Here is a 19,925-nt window from a genome sequence, read left to right as displayed (position 1 = left end):
AATACGGCCCCTACTCTATTTTAACTGCACACTGGTAGTGATATATTGTGAGTAAAACGGGTTCCCAGCAGCCCGGAGTCTAGTTCCCTCTGTCTTTCTCTAGAAGAGATACTTCTTTTATTTTCTGTACAGTTGCAGTTTCTTTTATTTCTTTTGGTCTTTATGTTGCATGTAGCAGTGACATCATGCCCCAACTCCGTCTGCAGAGTAGCCTGGAGCTGGAGAGCCCTGCGAGCGGGGAAGCCCTCTCTGTTCATCTACCTCCCCCCACCCCCCGTTCCCTGTCCCACCAGCCTCTTGCCAGCTTCTGGCGCCGTCTTATTTTTCCATCTGAAAATAAGACCTTGACGACAGTGTTTCTCTTGAAGGCCTTGTCTCAGGACCTTTGGGGGACACTGAGTGGGCTGAAGTAATTACCACTAGCTCTTGATGCCTCATCAATTGGGGGTCATTGTCATGCTTGCCTTTGATCAATTATACTTGGTCTCCTCCACTATTAAGCTTGAAGTCCTATCCTGAAGGAAACACATATGCTACATATATATTCCCGTGCTGTGATATATATATATGATATGTACCAGTACTTTATATGTAAAAGTGTACATTTTTATATATAAGCGTAGAGAAAGTTTATGGACAGAGTGATATATTCCTTCCAGTATATATGCCTCTCTATATGAGAAAGGGCTTGCGAGAGAATTAACAGGACACCCAACTTTGGGACTGTAAGTATCTAAATTGCCTTATTGGAGACAAGTATTTCCACAGTGGTAATTATTTCCTATAGTCTATGAAGTTCCCTTGCTTTAAAACAAAGTTTCTCCTTCAACAGTACCCAGGAGGACATACCCAATTCCTCGATGGGTGTTAGTCAGGCATCTTGCAAGATCCATTTACTTGTTTAAGGCAGAAAAAGATGACCTAAAGAGAGCATTCCATTCATTAATGAGCTATGTAGAAGCCTGAATGAGTAAATATAAGTCTTTAAGCCCTGAACTTACTCAGGGAGTAGGATCATCTCCCCCAGTAAGATGAAGCAATTGATGAGGTTTTAGGCCAGTATTTCTGTGTGTGACTTAGTGCAGTGCTGCCTTCAGTGGCACCGGCAATGAGCATCAGTCTTGACCCAGCCTGCAGCCCAGTTCAGTCCAATGGCCCTGGACTTTGGAGGGGATGTCTCCACACCTGCTTCTCTCCTACTCCTTTGCAGCAGAAGAGACAAGTTGGTCATCTGGTTTGGGTTAATCTTCAGGGTTTGAGGGCATGGAACACTCCAGGTCCAACAACAACAACAACAAAAAGCAAGGACCTTCTGCAGTGCTGAACAAAATTCTGCCCAAACTGACTTCATCGCTCCCTTTGTCTGAGAACTGAAAAAATGGCTTGAGGGCATGAACCACTTTCCTACCTGCAGAGCTGCCTACTGTAGCTAATGATCTTTCAGAATTGGAGGGGAATTGTGATGTCCATCAACAAACAACTCTAGTGCCAAATTCTTCTGTCTTCTCTAGCCACAGTATGGTGTTGAGGGTAGGATCAACTAGCTCCGTGTGCTCTTTGCTGCTGACATTAAGGAGCTCTTTCTTTCCCATCTTTCCATTCTTGGGAAATCACCTGGAAGATCCCTTTCCTCCCTCCAGAAGCTAATGGGAGGAATTTTGCTAAGTGAAGACATCATTCCCCATTTACAGGACTTGAAAGGACGCTCTCAGATTCCCGGTGTACCATCAAACAAACACCTCAGCCTTACACTTTGGTGGACTTTCTCTTCCACAGACATTTTTACTTAGAATTTTAGTTGCTACTGAGCATATTATAGAACAGCTCCAGAGTTTGGGCTTGGAAATAATCCTTCCTTCATTGGACTGATTTTAAACATGCAGTTGCAATCGGACACATGTCTCTGAATTGAGTGGCAGAGGTTTTTTTCCTTCCACACCAGTCTTCTCTTGAATTGCTCCATTTGAAACCTAAAATATTTTCCCCCCGGCATTTGGAAAACTCCACCTGAACCTTTCAGTCTAGTGCTGCTTTTCCTGCCCCTTCCAACCCACCCTGGAAATTAAGATTCTGCAATTGGAAATTGGCTGACAATTTGGTTGCTGATGCAGGAGGCAGATGGTGCTGAGAACAGGATGGAGTCCAACTCCCTCTTCCATTCCAGGCTTGGCTCCGAAGGGCTCACCAGCAGAGAACCTGAACTTGACAGCTGATTGTCAGTTTGATGCAAGGGAAAAGCAGTAACTAAGCTATATCTACAGCAGCCCCTTCTCCACACATTTCCTTTCTCCTGATCACGGCCTTTGAAGATATAAGGAAGCCGTCCAAGCATATGTCTGAGAAATCTTCCAGTTGTAAACCTTTAAGAGTAAACAGCTTTGATGATACCCATTAGGGAAATACTTTTATTTTGTCTCTACAAATAGCACTAGGAAGTCATAATGGAAATCTTGGATGAATATTCACTTCATTGTGGTGAAGGAAAGCACATAAAAGCTTTTTCTCAAATTGTAAAACTGCTAGGACGGAGTTCTTAGAGGAGAAAGGTGAGACTTGGGGTCTAATGCTTGGCAACCATAGAACCGCTCTGAATCTTTGGCACCTGTCCAAGACCAAGAACCTTCTGATGTGGACCAAAGAAGAAACGGAGTCTCCAGAGGCTTGTATTTTCCTTTCCCAGAGTTAAGCCGGCCGGTGGGGGCAATTAATTGATCATAAAGTTCCATGAGCCCTAAGATGGAATGACACGTAGCTGCAGTCTTCACACCTCCGGGAGACACTCTTATCTGTTCCCTTTCTCAGGAAGCTACAGCAGTGCTTTAAGGTCCCACTCTGCTGAGCCCCTATGCTTGCAAGTTGCCGCTTTTGCCCACTCTAGGACCATGTCCTAAAACCTCTTGCCCCTTCATCCCCGCTGTTCCCTAAACATCTGTGGTGGATTGGGAGAAACCATTTAATTGAAATGACACTGCGCATTTCAATTCTTAGAGGCACACCGCAGCCTCGCCCAGCTAGTTCAGGTGGCCTGTTAACTAGATGCAGCTCCACATAGATCCACTAGATGTCCTCACAGATCTATTTACCATTAGCATTGAGATCCTAGGGAGAAGTCCCTTCTCTGAGGGTTGGGATGGGGGAAGAGAGCATTGGGTGTCTGGGTTAAAAAAAAAAAAAAGAAAATTCAGCAAACACCAAAGGAGAGAGAGCACTTTATGTGGCCATGGAGTAGATAGGAAACTTCACTTCTGTTTTAAATAAATACCGAAACTTTCGAAATTGCCCTTTGAAACCTAACCTTGGGAGTTCTAAGTGGCACTCTGATATCTGAAATTAACCTCCGAACCTACATCAGCTCCAGACAAGGAAACAATCATGGAGACATGGAAATAAAATACCGGCGATTCTGAATACCCACGATTCGCTGAAACAAAACTGAAGGATTAGGAAGCAGAGAGAGGGTGAGATTTGAGGGGGGTGAGGGATGGTATTTTCTAAACTAGGAGGTCCACAACTTCGTGTTGATATGATTTTATTTTACAACTTGCAAGTATAATTTTACATAGAGTGTCCACATCTTCTGGAACAGCTGCCGCCAGGGAGGCCAGTCCTCACTCATTTTTGGTTAAAGAGCTTGTTCCTGACTCACGCAGTGGCCCCGAGGAGGGCTTTTCCTGGCTGGAACATACCTCCTTCAAGCCTGACGGATCACAACCACCAGATGGGAGGTCAGAAAGGGCCTTACCTTTTAGGAAAGTAGGCCCAGAAGAATCTGGGGAAGGCACCAGATCCGGGGTCAGTAAGAATGGACTCTTCCAGACATGGAGTGAAAGAGCCCACCTCCAGTCAGAGGCACCTGGGTCTCCACATTGTAATTCCCGCATTGTAATTCCTGATGCTCTGTCAGTGTGTGAGCTCAATCATTTTTAACTGTTTCAGTCTTGTCTTTGAGCCTCTCATTGATCATTCTTGCTGATTTTTTTTCTTTTTGTGTGTGGTGGTACTTGTTTGTCTTCTGAGATTTCTATTTTGGATTTGGTGTGAGTGTAAAACTGACGACTGGGAAGGAATGAGGAGAAATAGCATGTTTTCTTTTTTATGCATATGCTGCTTTGAATGTGAGTGCTTACAATTAACATTTAATCTTCTTATAGCAAATGGGTTTTTTTTGCTGCTTCGATGACCAGTTTCAGCCTGTTCCTGCATGCTAACACTATGAAATTTTAGAACAATGCATGGTCTCCAGGAGAGTCAACGATAACAATTGCAAACAGTTCCTGATAGGCACTGGTTTGAAGTTGTGTTTCCTCCTGAACCCTTAGCAAGTAGCAGGTTTCAATGACCCATTGTGAGGGGCTCACCTCTGACAAAATCATTTCGAAAGTTATTCTATCCCCAACCTCCCTCCCCTTGTCCTTAAAGACATTATGTATCTGTATATATCTATCTACATAGATATATACATATATATATGTAAGAACTTTCTTTCCCTATAAATGTGTCAGAGTCTATTATAGTATATGAACCCAAAAGGGCAGTATGGAAACAAAAACCAGGCACTGTTGCTAATGAGAAGCATAGCGTTTCAAAGGTTGACGGGCTTCTCTTCTGCTACAGCATTTGATTAAAAATTTTTTTTTTCAAAACAATTTATCTACAGCGAAACAAGAAATCATCTTCGTTTCCCTCCTCTGTATAAATAACACGTCAATATTTCCCGTAAAAGAGCTATAGAGAAAACAAGCAAGTGGTTTGCGAGTTGTACACCAGATCTGGATGCATTTAAATAACTTTATTTTCCTGTCTTCAGCTGAAGACTGTTTTCCTGTTCTTGACTTCAACAACTGCTGTTTGGGGTGTCATACCATGCCTTGTAAATTCTTCTGATTCAAATGCTATAGTGGAACTTTTTTTTTTTTTTTTTTTTTTTTGGTAAAAGCTAAGCTTGGGAATGATGTCCCTCGCATTGAACAGGGCTGGGGCTGCATGGTGATGATCGAAACACCTGACTAGCTAGGATGTGAAAAGAACATGTCACTAAAAGTGCGAGCCAACATCACAGGAATGGAGTTGCTACTGAAGAGATCTCTCATTCATCTCCCCCAGTGCCTGTTCCTCACTTTCATAACGTTCCCCCTGCTTGACAAATATATCGTATGGCACGTCATAAAGGTCTTAGAACAGGACTTGACCCATTTGAGAGATTTAAACCCCTCTTCCTGGTGACTGTAACATTCAAAGAGGCCAAAACCACTCGCCATATTTTAAAGGAAGAGTGTAACCATTCTCCACAAAGGGGGGGGGCGGGAAATGATGGGGAAAAAATGACTTTCAAAATGGAAGGTGTGGACACAGAGAATAACACCTCTCCAGCTGAGCTTACTGTTTGGTTGTGGTGCTTGGAATACACATGAATGCATCTCTCATCTTGTGTGACAAGCGGGCAGGTTCACGCTAAGGATAAGCAGAGATGCTTGCCTGCCGCAGCAGCAAAATGAGGTACAAAAAGCTTCTTATGCTGAAATATAAATTGGCTTGAAGGGTGAAGGTGAAGGGCCTTGAGAACTACTACGGTGATGCCCAGCGACTTCTATAGGTTAGCACTCAAATTGGATTCCCAGGCAGTGCCACATCTACAGCACTCACTTTAGACTAGCTAAATGTCTCATGCAAATCTCAATAAGCTATTTTACCTGGGATCTCGTCCCTTACTTCATGTTTTGTCATTTGGCATCGATTCTGGCTAATATTTTCTGTACAAGAAAAAATTCAAATCAACCAATAGCCTGACAGCTTTCTGAATTTTTGGTGGGTGGGGGAGAAAATCAGATGCGATTTTCATATTCTCTCAGCTTTAAAAATACAGCCCTGAGTAGCTCAGTGCCTTCCCGTAGACCAGCATCGCATACGCTTTTGGTGATTTCTTATTTGTGAACTGCCTTTAATGTCAAATACGCAGCATTAGCCTTGAGTAGCTGCATTTCTTATATGGACAGATTTGGATATTTGTTCTGTCAAGAGTAAATTTAAATTCCTGTAGGCATCATGTAAACTCACTCTGGGGAAGTTCAGCAGAGGCATCCTCAGATTCGATATTACCACGTACTCGTTTCACATCTAATTTGATGAAAGCTTGTCCCAGCCTCTGCCTAATGCCCAGACACAGATGGAAATTAGAAGCCGACCTATTAGATATTTTTGCATCTTGCAAAAACCTTTGATTGTACCAAAGAAGCAATTAATCGGCTGTGTGTATATTTTGTCCTCCTGTATTAATTGTGCCAGGGGAAAAAATGTTGGTTACGTTTTTGCCGTCTATAATGTGTGCTGCTTCTCATCCAGCCACCCGACTGTCATCAGCCATGCCCTTTCCTGGTGGTCACCCGCTGTATCTAGGGGAGAAAAATAATATGCAGCAGCCTTGGGGAGGGGTGGATGCTCTAAAGATAATGTATATTTTCTCTGCTTTTTTTGATGTACAACCAAACTGTTAGCAACAGTCACTCTGCATTTTTTTTTTTTCCCTGGGTCAAGACTGTTAACATGAACTAAGACCTGTGTTCAATCCCTTCAGCTCCCTTCCAGCCACCTTGCTGTGTGTGACCTTGCCATTAACTACCGCTCTTCCTCTCCTCCCATCCAACCACATGGTTATAGCCAAGATGTCCATCTACAAAAGAATGAGACGGGCATGTTGTTCTGATTGCGGACGTTCTGAGCGTGACTGCTCGTGCATGTCAGGCCGTGTGCGTGGTAACGTGGACACCCTTGGGAGAGCCTTCCCACTTTCTCCTGTCTCTGTTAATGATTGCGCCACCAGTTTCCGTGCCTGTAAGTTTAACCCCGACACCCGCAGTTCCGTGTCTGTCTGTGGTATCACCCCTGTCTTGTGTCGTGCTCCATGCTTCTGTGAGTCTGTCGGGCTGATGTTTTCTTCCCAGTGTGACTTTGTATGTGGTGCTGTGCTGCCCTCACTGCTTGTATCGCTGTGTACACGCTTGAGGAGGGTTGGGGCGGGGGGGCTCCCTCCCTGTTCTGTGAACTTGTGTTTCTTGTTAGAGCGTGCAGACTGTGATCTTATATATCTTATATATATATATGTAGTGATAGTATTCCTCTCTCTTTTAAATGAATGACAGCAAACCAAACAGTCTATTGATACAGAGATGCAGATGTATGGGAAAATATAGGTTGGCATTGGGCAAAGAGGTTAGCTATCCGGTTGGGTCGCAGGGAGAAAGGAAAATGGTGTAGAGAGAAGAAGCCAGCTCTGGCATGAAAGTGCTTTTAGGGAGCTTACATTGTTTTCAAAAGACAACAGGGTTTCCATGCAGAGGGTATTTTTTTCTTTTTTTAATTTTTAAAAATTTTGTGCTGTGTCTCCCTAACGTATCTCCTTCCCCCAGCACCAGATTGCCTCTTATGCTCTGAAAAGAACATTCTGAATCTGTGCCTCTGTACCGACTGGTGGATTTTAGAGCTTTCCCTCAAAAGATGACTTCAAAGGATGATGCCATTAATACCATTTGTGTTTCTAAGAATATAGCTCCATTTAACTAAGATCTCTCATAGCATCTGTGGTTCCAAATAACAACAAAAACCATAAGCCAAGAACCTGCATGGTTTCCTCGAATCTGTCTCATAGGCCGTGGGGTCAGTCTTTGCCCCCCACGAGCTCAGCTGGGGTGTTAAGGGGTCTCTCAGGGTCTTGCAGTGGTGGCTGGTGAGGCTGAGCTATGCCGATTCCTGAGACCCCCACCCACAACCCACCCATTTCATCCTTGTCCTCTGAATGGACTTTGCTAGTGATTTATTGACACAGTTCAAAAATGAGCACTGAAAACTCCAGCTTCTTCACTGAGGGTTCTTGTCTAAAAGCAGAAGAGGTTGTGTTTTGCATGAGGACCTGGTTGCCTTAAATTACGGTGGTTACCTTATTTTCATATTTTTGGTAGCAGGGGGTGGGTAGAAGAAAATCTTCCTTCTGTGTTCATCCCTTCCTCTTGAAAGCACCCCCTCCCCCATATTCATGGGTGACCATCTTATCCAGTCTCTTCCCTCTAAAGTGCCCAGAACTGATTGAACTAAATTTTCACCAGCAGCAGTTAATTCCCACTGGCAACCAGGAGGGGGAAGAGTGCTTCGCTCTTGAGAATTTATCCCCTTGACAAATTGGCTGGTGTTGAATGTGGTCCTAGCAGGATGTGCTTGTGGGCGGTGGTCCATGGGGCTCCCAGGGCTGAATGCGGTGGCGTAGGGTACCATATGGGGCACTGATATCTGGACCCACAGTTTGGATCTGAGAGGTTATTTGTGTGAGGAGCTGTCTCAGAGACATTTGGAAAAGTTGGATTGAGGACCATAGAATCATCATCCAGTCTGACATATGATTCGCTGCTCCTTCAGAACAGTGCCCAGGGGCAGGCTTCCCTCTTTAAAGTGATACCCAATAGATGTTCCTGTCATAGCTCATTGGAAACAAATCAGACTAGCATTCATGAGGACACAGGTTCAATCCCTGGCCTTGCTCAGTGGGTTAGAGATCTGACATTGCTGTGAGCTGTGGTGTAGGCCAGTGGCTACAGCTCTGATTTGACCCCTAACCTGGGAACCTCCATGTGCCATGGGTTTGGCCCTAGAAAAGATAAAAAATTTTTTAAAAAAAAAGTGATACCCAATAGATGTGTTGAGAGTGACTTTGTCCCAATCATATTGGCCTAGACTCCTAGGGAGGAAATTTCCTTTAAAATCTTTCTTATAGGAGTTCCCGTTGTGGCTCAATAGGTTAAGAACCCCACTAGTATCCATTAGGCCTTACTCACTGAGTTAAGGATCTGCGTTGCCTCAAGCCATGGTGTAGGTTACAGATGTGACTTGGATCTGGTGTTGCTGGGGCTGTGGTGTAGGCCTGCAGTTGCAGCTCTGATTTGACTCCTAGCCTGGGAACTTTGATATGCTTCAGGTATGGCCCTAAAAAGCAGGAAAAAAAAAAAGTGCGTTTCTTACAGATGCCATAGTATGTTCCCTTCCTCCTTGAATCTCATTTCTCTCTGGCTCAAATGACACCGTCAAGGTGAACTTGGTCACAGCCACACAGAGAATTTGTTTGTCTGTGATGCCTGGCAAGATATCAGGTTCAAAGACAGAAGCTGGGGAGGGGGTGAAGGGGGGAGCTCTGATGGCACAGTTTGTCTGCATCTCTTTGGTTGATGGTGTTCACTCTAACTGCCAGCCCCCTGGGTTACCCGTCTGCCTAAGGCACAACTCCTATTTTCAGACCACTACTAGGCTCTAAAACCTTGGCCAGAGATCCCATAGAGAAAAGGAAGGAGCCGCTCAGGCTCTAAACTAGGGCCTGCGGTCATGCCTTGGCACTGGCCACCCACACCAATCACAGCAAATTTTGTGTCCCCTGCAAGAGGCCCACGATACCCTGTGTGTGCAGCTGCCATTTGATCTGGGGGAAACCATAATTGGAGGTACTTCTCAGCCCTGCAACTTAATCCAAGTGTTGATGGAGGCCAGGGGAAGGAAACCTGGGGGTGGGGTCATCCCATCTTCTCCGAAACATTCTGGCCATGGGATTGGTGTCCTTCTACCCCTCCGGCATCAGCCCCACCATGGAAAATGTGGAGCTTTGGGCGGTATGTTGAAGGCTTAAGTGGTACTGACAGCTCGGGGGCGGTGTGGGGGGGTGTCTCCTCTGTTTCATCAGTCTCCCCACCTTTGTCACTCCATCAAACAAAAGCAGATTTCATCCATCCCTGTGTGCGTCCGCTCACCTTTGACCATTCGTAATAAGTTAGAAAAATCCATTCCAACGTGAGCCCCTTCGTGGGCCCACGCAAGCCCTTCTCCTCCAATTAAAAAAATGTCTACGTCTATGCAGAATTCCTCAGAGAACTCCAGTGGCGATCCCCGGGCTTCCCTCGCTGGGGGTGGGGTTGGGTGGTGCCTGTTGGGCTGAGCTGGTTGCCTCAAAGAGCCGTGGTGAGAGTGGGCTTTTCATTAAATATGAGCAGATGTGAAACGTAGAGGGTTTGACAATTAGAAATGGCAGGAGAAGGGCCCTTGAATCAAAGTGAGGTCAGATGGGCGGATCAGATTACTTCTCTTACATTCTTTAGTTGTTCTGAAAATCATTTTGAATTAGTGTCAGCAGAGCCATGATGGGTTTTGCCCTTTGTCTTTTATGCTAGGGCTGTATTGTTTCCCAAGACACTCATTAAAGGTCATTATATTATTATGGAGCTTGCTTTGGTCGCAGTTTCCCAGTTGAGCCCATGTACTTTGGAGACTGCCTAACTCGTTCGCTTTTTGCCTTTCGTCTACTCTTTACTACTTTTTTTTTTTTTTTTTTCTCATAAGGGGAAAGATTTCCGTTTTCAGGGGACGTTAAATGGAAACACAAAGTCCCATTATATGTTTTCTGAAGTGGGAAGAGAAGGAGCCAGTTCCCAGAGGAGTGGCAATATATTAAAAGTGTTCGCACAGTTTTAGAAATCAGCCTTTTTCGTAGCAGGGCCTGCCTGCCCTGTGTACCTCTCCTCGGAGGTGTGGCCTGTTACACGTCCTTGTCACGTTAAGTCACATATGTTTCTCTCAGTTGTCTCCTTCTGTTGAACTCATGGGGATGTAAGGCAACACTGGGTTGACAAAAAGATTTGCAGAGAAGGGGGACTCTTTTACAAAAGACTTAAAAAGCAGTGTCAGATAAATAAGGCAGAGAATGACCAGGTAGGTAGGATTCATCACAGGACTGCTTTTGGCAAGACTGAATCACTTAGCACAGTGGCTAGAATCGGTGTACATAGCCTCCTTTTCTGATCTTGCCAATTTTCTTTCTTTTTTTTTTTTTTTAGGGCCACACCCATGGCACATGGAGGTTCCCAGATCAGGAGTCGAACTGGAGCTGCAGCCCCTGATTTACACCACAGCCACAGAAACTCGGCATCTGAGCTGTGTCTGTGACTTATACCACAGCTCAAGGCAACGCCAGATTTTTAATCCACTGAACGAGGCCAGGGGTTGAACCTGTGTCCTCATGGATGCTGGTCAGATTCGTTTCCTCTGAGTCACAACAGGAACTCCCCAATTTTGTTTCTACTTCTAATGACCCTGAGCAAAAGTACCAGCTCTTTTAAAAGATGCTGAGATGGTGTAGGCCCCAGACTTTTCACAAGCAGCTATGTTCTAGGACCATCAAATATATATATATATATAATTTGTCCAGCAGCATAGGCAAACGCATATACAAAGACTGAGGTTCTAATCTGTTCCACTTCCCTTCCATATAATTTGGTAAATGAGTACCTTTTCTCTGTTCAGAATTTACTTTGGTTGTTTCAGTCTTGACTGGTATCTGATTGCTAAGTCTAATAGAAAGGGACAATTAAAATTATGATGCAGTGACAACGTAGGACCCTATTGATTCGAACCTGCTGAGACCTGCCTGATGTGATGCTGGCCACAAACCGTCAGTAAGCCTGGCATGAACAAATTAATCACGTGCTGGAAGAGAAACAGATCTTTAGACTTGCACTTGGAAATAGTTTTCGCTAAAGGACATGTGTGATCACTCACACCAACCTTTCAATTTACTAATAGTTTAAACCTGCACAATTACATACACCCTTTTGCAAACTACTGTAGCTAATTTTAAGTTGTGCAGGACTTCTATTTCGGGTATAGATATAATACAAGAGGGCATTCAGCTCCAGTGGTTTGGGCGAGGGCGAAGTCCAATATGATTAGGTTGAAGGGAACCATACCAAAATCAGTTCAGTGTGATCTTGAGTCTTGTCAGATAATAAACAAAAATCAGCTTATCCTGGGTAGCCTTTGGTTTGTACAGGCAGGGAATTAACATTGTCAATAGAACTAAAGTCACTCGACTGAACTAATGGCATTTTGAAGTACATAAAATCAGATATGAGGGCAGGGGCTGGAAATAGCTCTAGGAAAGTGTCTATAATCAGACACACCCTCTGCGGACAGTCCCTAGTGCCTGTTGCAGGGAGATTTAATTTCATAAGCTGTCTTTAAAAAGCAACAGCCTATAATTATCTTAGTCCTTTTCTGTATGTATACTTTGGGGGGACTTCCTCAGGCTCCCCAGTCCGAAATCTCATTTGTTGATTTTGTTCAGGATCCTGAAACCAAAGATTCTCTTTCCCTACCACCACCATCAGCGATAGATAAGATAGAGGACAGCCAGAGCAGACTCGGCCCAAACCAACTTCATCATAGTTTCCCATATATATATATATATATATATTTTTTTTTTTTTTTAAAGCCCCTTCATCTTGGGTCCGCAGTTTCTTCCATTTTCTGGTGCTTTGCTGGTATGGTGTCTCTCTCTCAACATCCGTGATAGCCAACACTGAGCAGCTTTTGGATTCTGCCCGAGTTCTTTAGCCTTGGCCCGTGTGCCCTGACTTAGCCATTCACCCTTCATTGCAGGATGTGAAAGCAGGAAGGCATTTAATCATTCCGTGAGGCGGATGATGGGCCAGGGAGGGCATGTTAAGGCACTTTGGTTGGTAGGAGACAAGGCTGCAGAAGCCAGTGCCCCTCCCTGGATTTTGTGGGGACCACACTGAGCAGGGGTTGATGCCAGGTTTTCCTTCCTGTGTGCTTCTCTGGTGGTCAGCACACTGTAAGGCAGCCATCGTGCTTAGGCAAGATTTCCCTTTGAAAAGCATCTTTTTAATTGCCCCTCTTTAAAGAGCTCCCAACAACCCACATTTTTATTTTGAAAAAATGTTTTTTGGGATCTCATGGTACTCTGCTCCCTGCCCCTCCCCCTCCAGCATAGTCCTGTGAATTCTTTAATATCCGTGCTCTATGAAGAGGTACCACATGTAGATGAATGAGAAGGGGACCAGTAGGCAAACCTCAGCCAAGTTTTCAAAAGAAGGCCTTTTGAAACAGAGCTGGGAAACAAAAAGTAGAAGGTAAGAAAGAGGAAAGGGGGCTTTGTGCAAACCCCCATCGCTTGAACACCTCCCTTCCCAGGGATCTGATACTTTAATAAGTGACTGAGCTCTTCAAGGACAAAGCAGAAAAGACGTTGGCGTGCCACAAGTAAGCTAAGCAGGAGCCCTTATGCAAGGTGACATGGAAATTATGTTTGCATTTTTATTTCAGGACAGTGGCCGGTTGTCATCCTACTCACCCTGACAGCTCCTACCACCGGGCAGTGGACTCTGCCTCTTACCTCCGTGGTGGAGGACAGATGTGGCCAGTTAGCGCTCCATCTCCCCCGCTCCTCCGCTATCTCGGGCGACAGATGCCAGGGCCAGCCTGCCTTTCACTTGAGCCTTCTTGTCAAGGCTGTGCCTTGAGCTCCAATCCTGACCTTTACTGTATGAAATAAAGTACTGATGAACAAGCAGAGGTTTGAATTAGAGCAGGCTGGGAGCAAATGTCAAGTCCATCTCTGCTTCCCTCCTCCACCTGCACTGGGAGCTTGGATTAGACCCAGGCTGGAGTTTGCAGCGCCTTAGGCTTTATGGGTCTGGGGAGACATCACTTATTAACAAAGAGTTATTAAATTTTTATCAATTTTACAACACAATGTAAATGCCTCCTATGAATCTACATTGTATTCATTATCATTTAAAACGTTAATTAAGTCAAAGTTGCATTTAATTTCTCTCTAAATGGGCCTCGGGGAGGAGGCTTTTAGAAACATCTGTGGGAGCGTGCAGCTCCTGGAGAACAGGGAATCCCCCAGCCCGTATTCAGGACAGCCCCCCGAGTTGATTGCTATCGCGTGTCTGTGGCTAATTTGTTGTGATGCGATTGGGCCTTGTCTTGAATTAGTATCAGACCAGGATGGTGTAAAGCTGCTGGAGTGAGCCTGGCGGAGCGAAGGCACAGGCTGTGTGCATCCTGCCTCCACATCCCATCCAGACAGAAATGAGCAGTTGATCCGCAGCACCTCTGGTCTCAATCAAGCCTTGGGACCCTCCCTTCTCATGTGGTGCCCATCATTTCAGTTGGATGCTTCCTTGATCTGAGATGGACATTTGTCATCTGGCCCAACAAGTGTAGGCTATTTGCCAGCATGCTCATAGGAACGTTCTCAGGATCTTTGATTCGCATTTAAACCTAGAATCAGTGGAGCACAGAACAGTGTAATGGGAACCATTTTCAGAATAGAGTGGATGTAGAGATTATAAACAAGTCCTCCTCAATGGAGAGAAGAGTGAGGCCTTCTTAGGTGTGCTGGAAAATTACTTCTCCCCTTTGAGGTGAGGTTGACACATCTGCTCTTATAAAAGCATTCCCTCACCCAGGACCAGAGTCTTGTTAATGTCGTGTGCTAGGAAATAGCCAATTGCTTGAATTCACATGAAGATGAGGTTTAGTGTCGTATCTACTCTTACTGTAGGCAATGGGCTCTGCCAACATGGCAAAGGTGTGTGTGCATGTGGATACACGTGTGTTTGTTATTGTTGCTGTTCAGCTGAATCCACAGGTAGCATTTGCTGCACTGCAGGCACTGCCCTGTGGCCCTTACAAATATTATCTTCATCTTTATCATGAGGTAGTCATTGTTAATTGCAGTTGAGGCATCTGGAAACTGGCATCTATAAACAGTGCATTGACAGATGAGGCTACCGAGGCACAGAGAGGTTAAGTGATTTGCCAAGGGTCACAGAGTGAGTCTGGTATGGCTGGCATTTGAGAATAGGCTGGTGCTACACAGCCTGTGGAGCAAGTTGAGTTACTCACATCCTTACACAGCTGAAGAAGATGGCTAAGTCTAGTCTGTCTCCAAAGAAGAAAGGCAAGGTTTCCAGTACTGAAAGCTGGAGGTAATGTAGGGGGTGTTATGAGAGAGAGGGGCCTAGTGCTTGGCAGTGCAAAGGCCCAGGGGTCACCTCCAAGGAAAGGTCCCACAGGATGTGACAGTTCACATGTGCTTTGCAGAATGGGAGGAAAAGGGCATCCTGCCTGACAAAGTGAGAAAGGGGGTGTCGGCAGGAGATGGGGGCTGGAGCCTCGAGCCTCCTGCCTTAGAACTGGTCACCCAGTTGGGCTGGAGCTTAAGACCTTTCCTGGGAGTGCAGGGAAGGGATCCTTGAAGGCTGAGTAGGGCTGAGTTATTGGCACTGTATTCTCGTGTTATGTAGTAGAAAGCCTTCAAGGTACTGGACCAAGGGAATGGCGACAAAGGCTTTGTTTGGGGAGGATTTCTGGCTGTGGGAAGAGGGTCTGGAGCTGGGAAGGTGCTTGGGACCCCTCCCCCCCATGAGGATGGCGAAGATGCTTGGGGGCACAGCTTTGCTAGGAGGAGGCAGGAGCGAGCTGCGCTGAGAAGCCTAAGGAAGGAGGATGTAATCGCATGGCTGTGAGGACATGCAGCTGAAGTACATTATCCAAATACAAATCCAAGAAATTAAACTTTTTCAGGGACATGTTAATTAATGGCACTGAAGCGGTTGAATTCCATCAGTTCAATTTCTTGGGCTTAATTCTCCCCAGCTGACCCAGCAGTCATTGTCTCTCCTATTTGGGCTCCATGGAGTTTCCTTCTCAATGGAGAATTTACTGAAAATCTTGGGCGAGACGGGAGACCATCAGGGCTGCTTCTGCTACCCCTGGCCCTGGGGGTCTGCTCCTATTTCCTTTTTCAAACCAGTATTTCTTCTTCCTCCCTTACCAGCCTCCCCGTTTCCAACAAAACCCACATCTTGGGTGATGACAGCGCTGAGCCACACAGCTCAGAATTGCTTGGCATGAATGGCCTTGGCCCAGGCTGGACGGCAGAAACAAAGCAAGTAGGGCCACCAATTGGGACATGTGACCAGCCCTGAGGGTCTTGGCTCAGGCTGCAGGCAATGGCTTCAGTGAGCACTGCTGGGCTTTCTTTTTTAAATCCCTGTTTATGGCAATGTGACTTTCTCCTTCCATCTTTCTCAGAGAAGACAGTGCGTTTTCTTACATCTCTGTAGGAAAAAAAACCAAGTGCTTCACATCCCGTTCACTGAAAACCCACTATAGTTTCCAACCACTTACCCTACTCTAGTGCAAATACAAAACACATTTCCTGTGAAGTTGTGCCACATAAAATCCGAGGAAGTCGGGTGGCATTTCTGAGAACCACAGTACAATTTTCTTTTGCTTTTTCGTTCTCTGTGCACAAGAACTTGGTCTGTGTTCATGGTGTCTGGGGATCAGCATCCATGACTGGAGGATTTATATACACCTTCAACCCTGAACGGTTGTTAAAACAGCACCGAAAAGCACAGACATCCTGGCCTCCCTGATGGGTGGAGTGTGCAAGCTGAGAATACCAGCTTCTGGAAGCGAAACGAGGTGAAATGCACTCACCCATCTGGTTATATGGTGTCCTTCCTCTCTCAGAGGTTTTCTCCTGAACCAACAGAAATGACCTAGATCGTCCAGGGATCCTCCATTCTCTCATTTGTTTATCAGAATTCTGTTCCCCTAGTCAGACCTTTTTCCCAAGGGGAATCTAAATGGACAGAAACAAGTTTAGCATTGACAGTCCCACGCATTTGAAATCTTGAAGAACATAGAAAAGACCTTTTTGTAAATAGTGCCTGGTTTGCAGACAGATTCTAAACACGTCCGTAGATTCTCCTTCTGAGGAAATGTTCTACGGATGTCCAGCTCAGATGAGGGGAGAAGGTCTAGAGATCCCAAAGTGGCCTTCTCTGACCATTTGGTTTGGTCAGCCAAGGGAGGGGCCCGTGGGGGTGAGTGCCACAGAGTATGCAGAGAACTACAGAGAAAACCCTATGCAGACTGAGAAATTGGAAGCTTTGGAGGCAGGTCTAAATCTGGGATGATCAACTCCACCGAGAGGCTTTTACATCAACTAATAAATACCGCCTCTTACCCCCAGAGCTGGAGCCACACAAGATAATGCAGACAGGGACATCTGCAGATGCCAGAACCCTGGCTGTCTCCTGGGAGGGGAGCTGACCATCTTAACGTGATCTCCATTTTGGCCCATGCCAGCTTTCTGGGTTGGAGCATATTGGATTGCACTCCGTCAAGAAAAGACCCAGGGGCTGCCTTCCTTCTCTCCAAGGCCAGAGATGTACTAGGCTAGCATCCTTGGCTGGGCTTTGTATGTTGGCAAGAATACCTGAGTAGGAAGTGGCCTGAAGGATTCCAGTTCAGTAAATATTTGATGAGTAAAGGAATGAATAAATGAAGGGATTCTCTAACTTATCAGTTAAAGGAATAGACGGTCTGCCAGAAGCACGATGGCCCCAGACCTGTGAAGTGCCTTAAACTTTCTAAGCCACTTACAATAGTGTGTGTGTGTGTGTGTGTGTGTATGTATGTATTGTGTGTGTATTGTATATATATAAATATATATACACACACACACACACACATACATTCTTCTTTCCCAGTTGTATGTGTAAACACACAGTGTACACAATTGGGAGACAAGGAGATTCAGAGGGGAAAATGTAGCAAGAAAAAGAACAACTAGGACATAATCTTGAAAATGATCAGTGGGAAGGTACAGTCTATATTCTTTGTGAAGGTTAAATATTAGGAGAGAAAATCTGGAAACAAAGGAGAAAAAACCTCAGTGGGCAAAAATCCAGTGATGTTTTGAACTCCACTGGACAAAGCGTATGCAGGGCATTTGTCCTAGAAAACCAAAAACTTGTGACATTTACCTTCAGTTTTCCTAATTTCAATGAGCCTGATCACTGTCCTGTGAGTCAGGGTGGCACACAAATATCAATGCATCAGGGAAGGGCCCACTGGTTCAGAGCTGTAACCATTTGCAAGGTAACCACGTTGGCCTGCCAACATGGGGAGAAACATTTTAAGACCACTCAGAACTCTTAAGCTTATTGACTCTGACTGGAGGTGGGCGCATCCAGTCCTGCAGCCCCCACATGACAACTCCCCCCATCTTGAGGTGTCTGCAGACCACAAGTCTCATGGGTATTTTCTATTGTGTCCTTATGCTGTGGGTTCTATATTTGAGACAAGGAGTGGGCAGGAGCTTTCTCAGTGGCTCACAGAGCTCTTTCAGGATGTACCAAGCATTTTCTTACTTTTGAGTGGCTTTGAATTGCTCTCTGCATTTTGTCAAGGTGAATCTGGCCATTTCTTCGGTGCAGAGGAGTAAATTTCCACATATGGCTGGTAACATATCCAGCTGAGAGAACACGTCCCGCAGGCGTGCTTCAAAGCCAAAGCCCTAAACAGGTGTTACTGAGAAAGGAGATACAATGACCTGTGGAGAAAAGAGACTCACAGCGAAGATGGCAGGTTGCAACTTGCTAAAAATGCAGACAGAGCGGAGGTAGAGAGGCTCAGGTCTCATGGCCTGGACATCTTGGGACATGGATGTGAAATGTGCAAGGCATTAGTTGCTGGCAGGACCACTCCTTGACAGATTCCTTCCACGATGATGAAGATGGGTTTCGGATGGGCAGACATCTCCTGCCTTTTCGCTGATTTAGCACAGGGGAGTCCCAAGCCAGTCCCTTTGCTGTGCTGTAACCTAAGTGAAGGCCTCGGCAGTTAAAGCCTGAGATTCTAGGGAGCTTTAGAGCAGGAAAAAGAGAGAAGGGGTGGAATTTGTGTTTTTTCTGGGGCTTGGGTATCAGTCCTGGTGCAGTCATGTTTTGATATCTTCACCAAATAGATGCTGATTGCTATAATAAGGGTAATTCCTTACACATATTTGAATCTTTATACCTCTCAAATAAGACTGACATCTTATTTTATCTAGGCAGTCCTAGAAAAGACAGCATCCCTTACTGTGATGGGGCTTTGGACCAGCTCCAGAGCTTCTCTATTCCTTAGTTTCCTCATCTGTTAAATGAAGGTAACAATAGAAGCATCTCATGGAGCAGCTGTGACTCTGTCCCTCGTCAGTCATCTCACTGAACCCACCCTGTGACTTTTCCATCTCTAAAATGCATGTGGAGATAGTGAATTCACTGTGTTCTCAAAAGAGGGAAGGAAGGTGGGAGAACAGGCAAGAGGGGAACGAATGGTGGAGAAAGAGAACATTTCCTTCTTTTTAAACTCCTATCTACATTACTTTTTTTTTTTTTGAAGAAAATGGATTTTATTATCGAAACTTCTTTGTTTTCCTTTGCAATTTCTTGGGCTGCTTCCGAGGCATATGGAGATTCCCAGGCTAGGGGTCCAATCGGAGCTGTAGCCACCAGCCTACGCCAGAGCCACAGCAACGCGGGATCTGAGCCGCGTCTGCAACCTACACCACAGCTCACAGCAACACCGGATCGTTAACCCACTGAGCAAGGGCAGGGACCGAACCCGCAACCTCATGGTTCCTAGTCGGATTCGTTAACCACTGCGCCACGACGGGAACTCCCTACATTACTTTTCTTAATGGTGGTCTAGATCTCAACCCCTCTTTGAAGTCTAGATGGTGTCAAGGCTTCACTTTGTTGCCTTTTCTAACTTTCTTTATGAGCAATTGGTCTCTACTTGTTGATTTTCCCATTAGTAAAATTAGAACAAGAATTGGGGTCAAGGTGGTGCCTGAATCCTTCACCCACACCCTGCCATTGCCTGTTTCTTTGAGCAGACCTGATGTGAGGGCAGGTTGCCTGAGTATTGACACACACTGGAAATCCTAAGGACTCCATGATCTTGTTCTCTCCTCCATCCTACTGATGGCTGAACCCTCTCATTTGACCTCTAGATTACATTTCAAACCTTCTCTTCTCATTCTCGGTGGCATTGCCAACTTCCAGCCTTTATTTTTCTCTCAGCTGGTCTTTCACACCAATTAATTAGCCTCCAATTAATTAGTCTCTCTTGCCTCTAAGCTACCACTAAGTCTATCAGGTTAAAGCACAGATTTGACCATGTAATTATAGCATTTGAAAGAGAAAAATATATATAAACTTTCGATGACTACTTGTTCCAATAGGATA

The 19,925-nt window shown here is 45.3% G+C and overlaps 1 protein-coding gene across 38 annotated transcripts in view; it reads left to right on the top strand.

Annotated features, from left to right (window-relative positions):
- The window catches only part of KCNMA1 (potassium calcium-activated channel subfamily M alpha 1), a 753,494-nt gene that overhangs the window by 626,654 nt on the left and 106,915 nt on the right, over positions 1–19,925 (top strand). For 15 of the 38 annotated variants that reach the window (XM_021072142.2, XM_021072128.2, XM_021072167.2 and 12 more), the window contains one exon: positions 6,655–6,828. In XM_021072142.2, coding sequence (XP_020927801.1) covers positions 6,655–6,828 — 174 coding nt within the window. 38 annotated transcript variants of the gene reach the window in all.

Source organism: Sus scrofa, chromosome 14, assembly GCF_054392235.1.
Source record: "Sus scrofa isolate SSC_HxYL_T2T_F1_AM1 chromosome 14, Sscrofa_HxYL_maternal_Yorkshire_Landrace_v2.0, whole genome shotgun sequence".
NCBI lineage: Eukaryota > Metazoa > Chordata > Mammalia > Artiodactyla > Suidae > Sus > Sus scrofa.
This window is presented reverse-complemented; position numbering and strand designations above follow the sequence as displayed.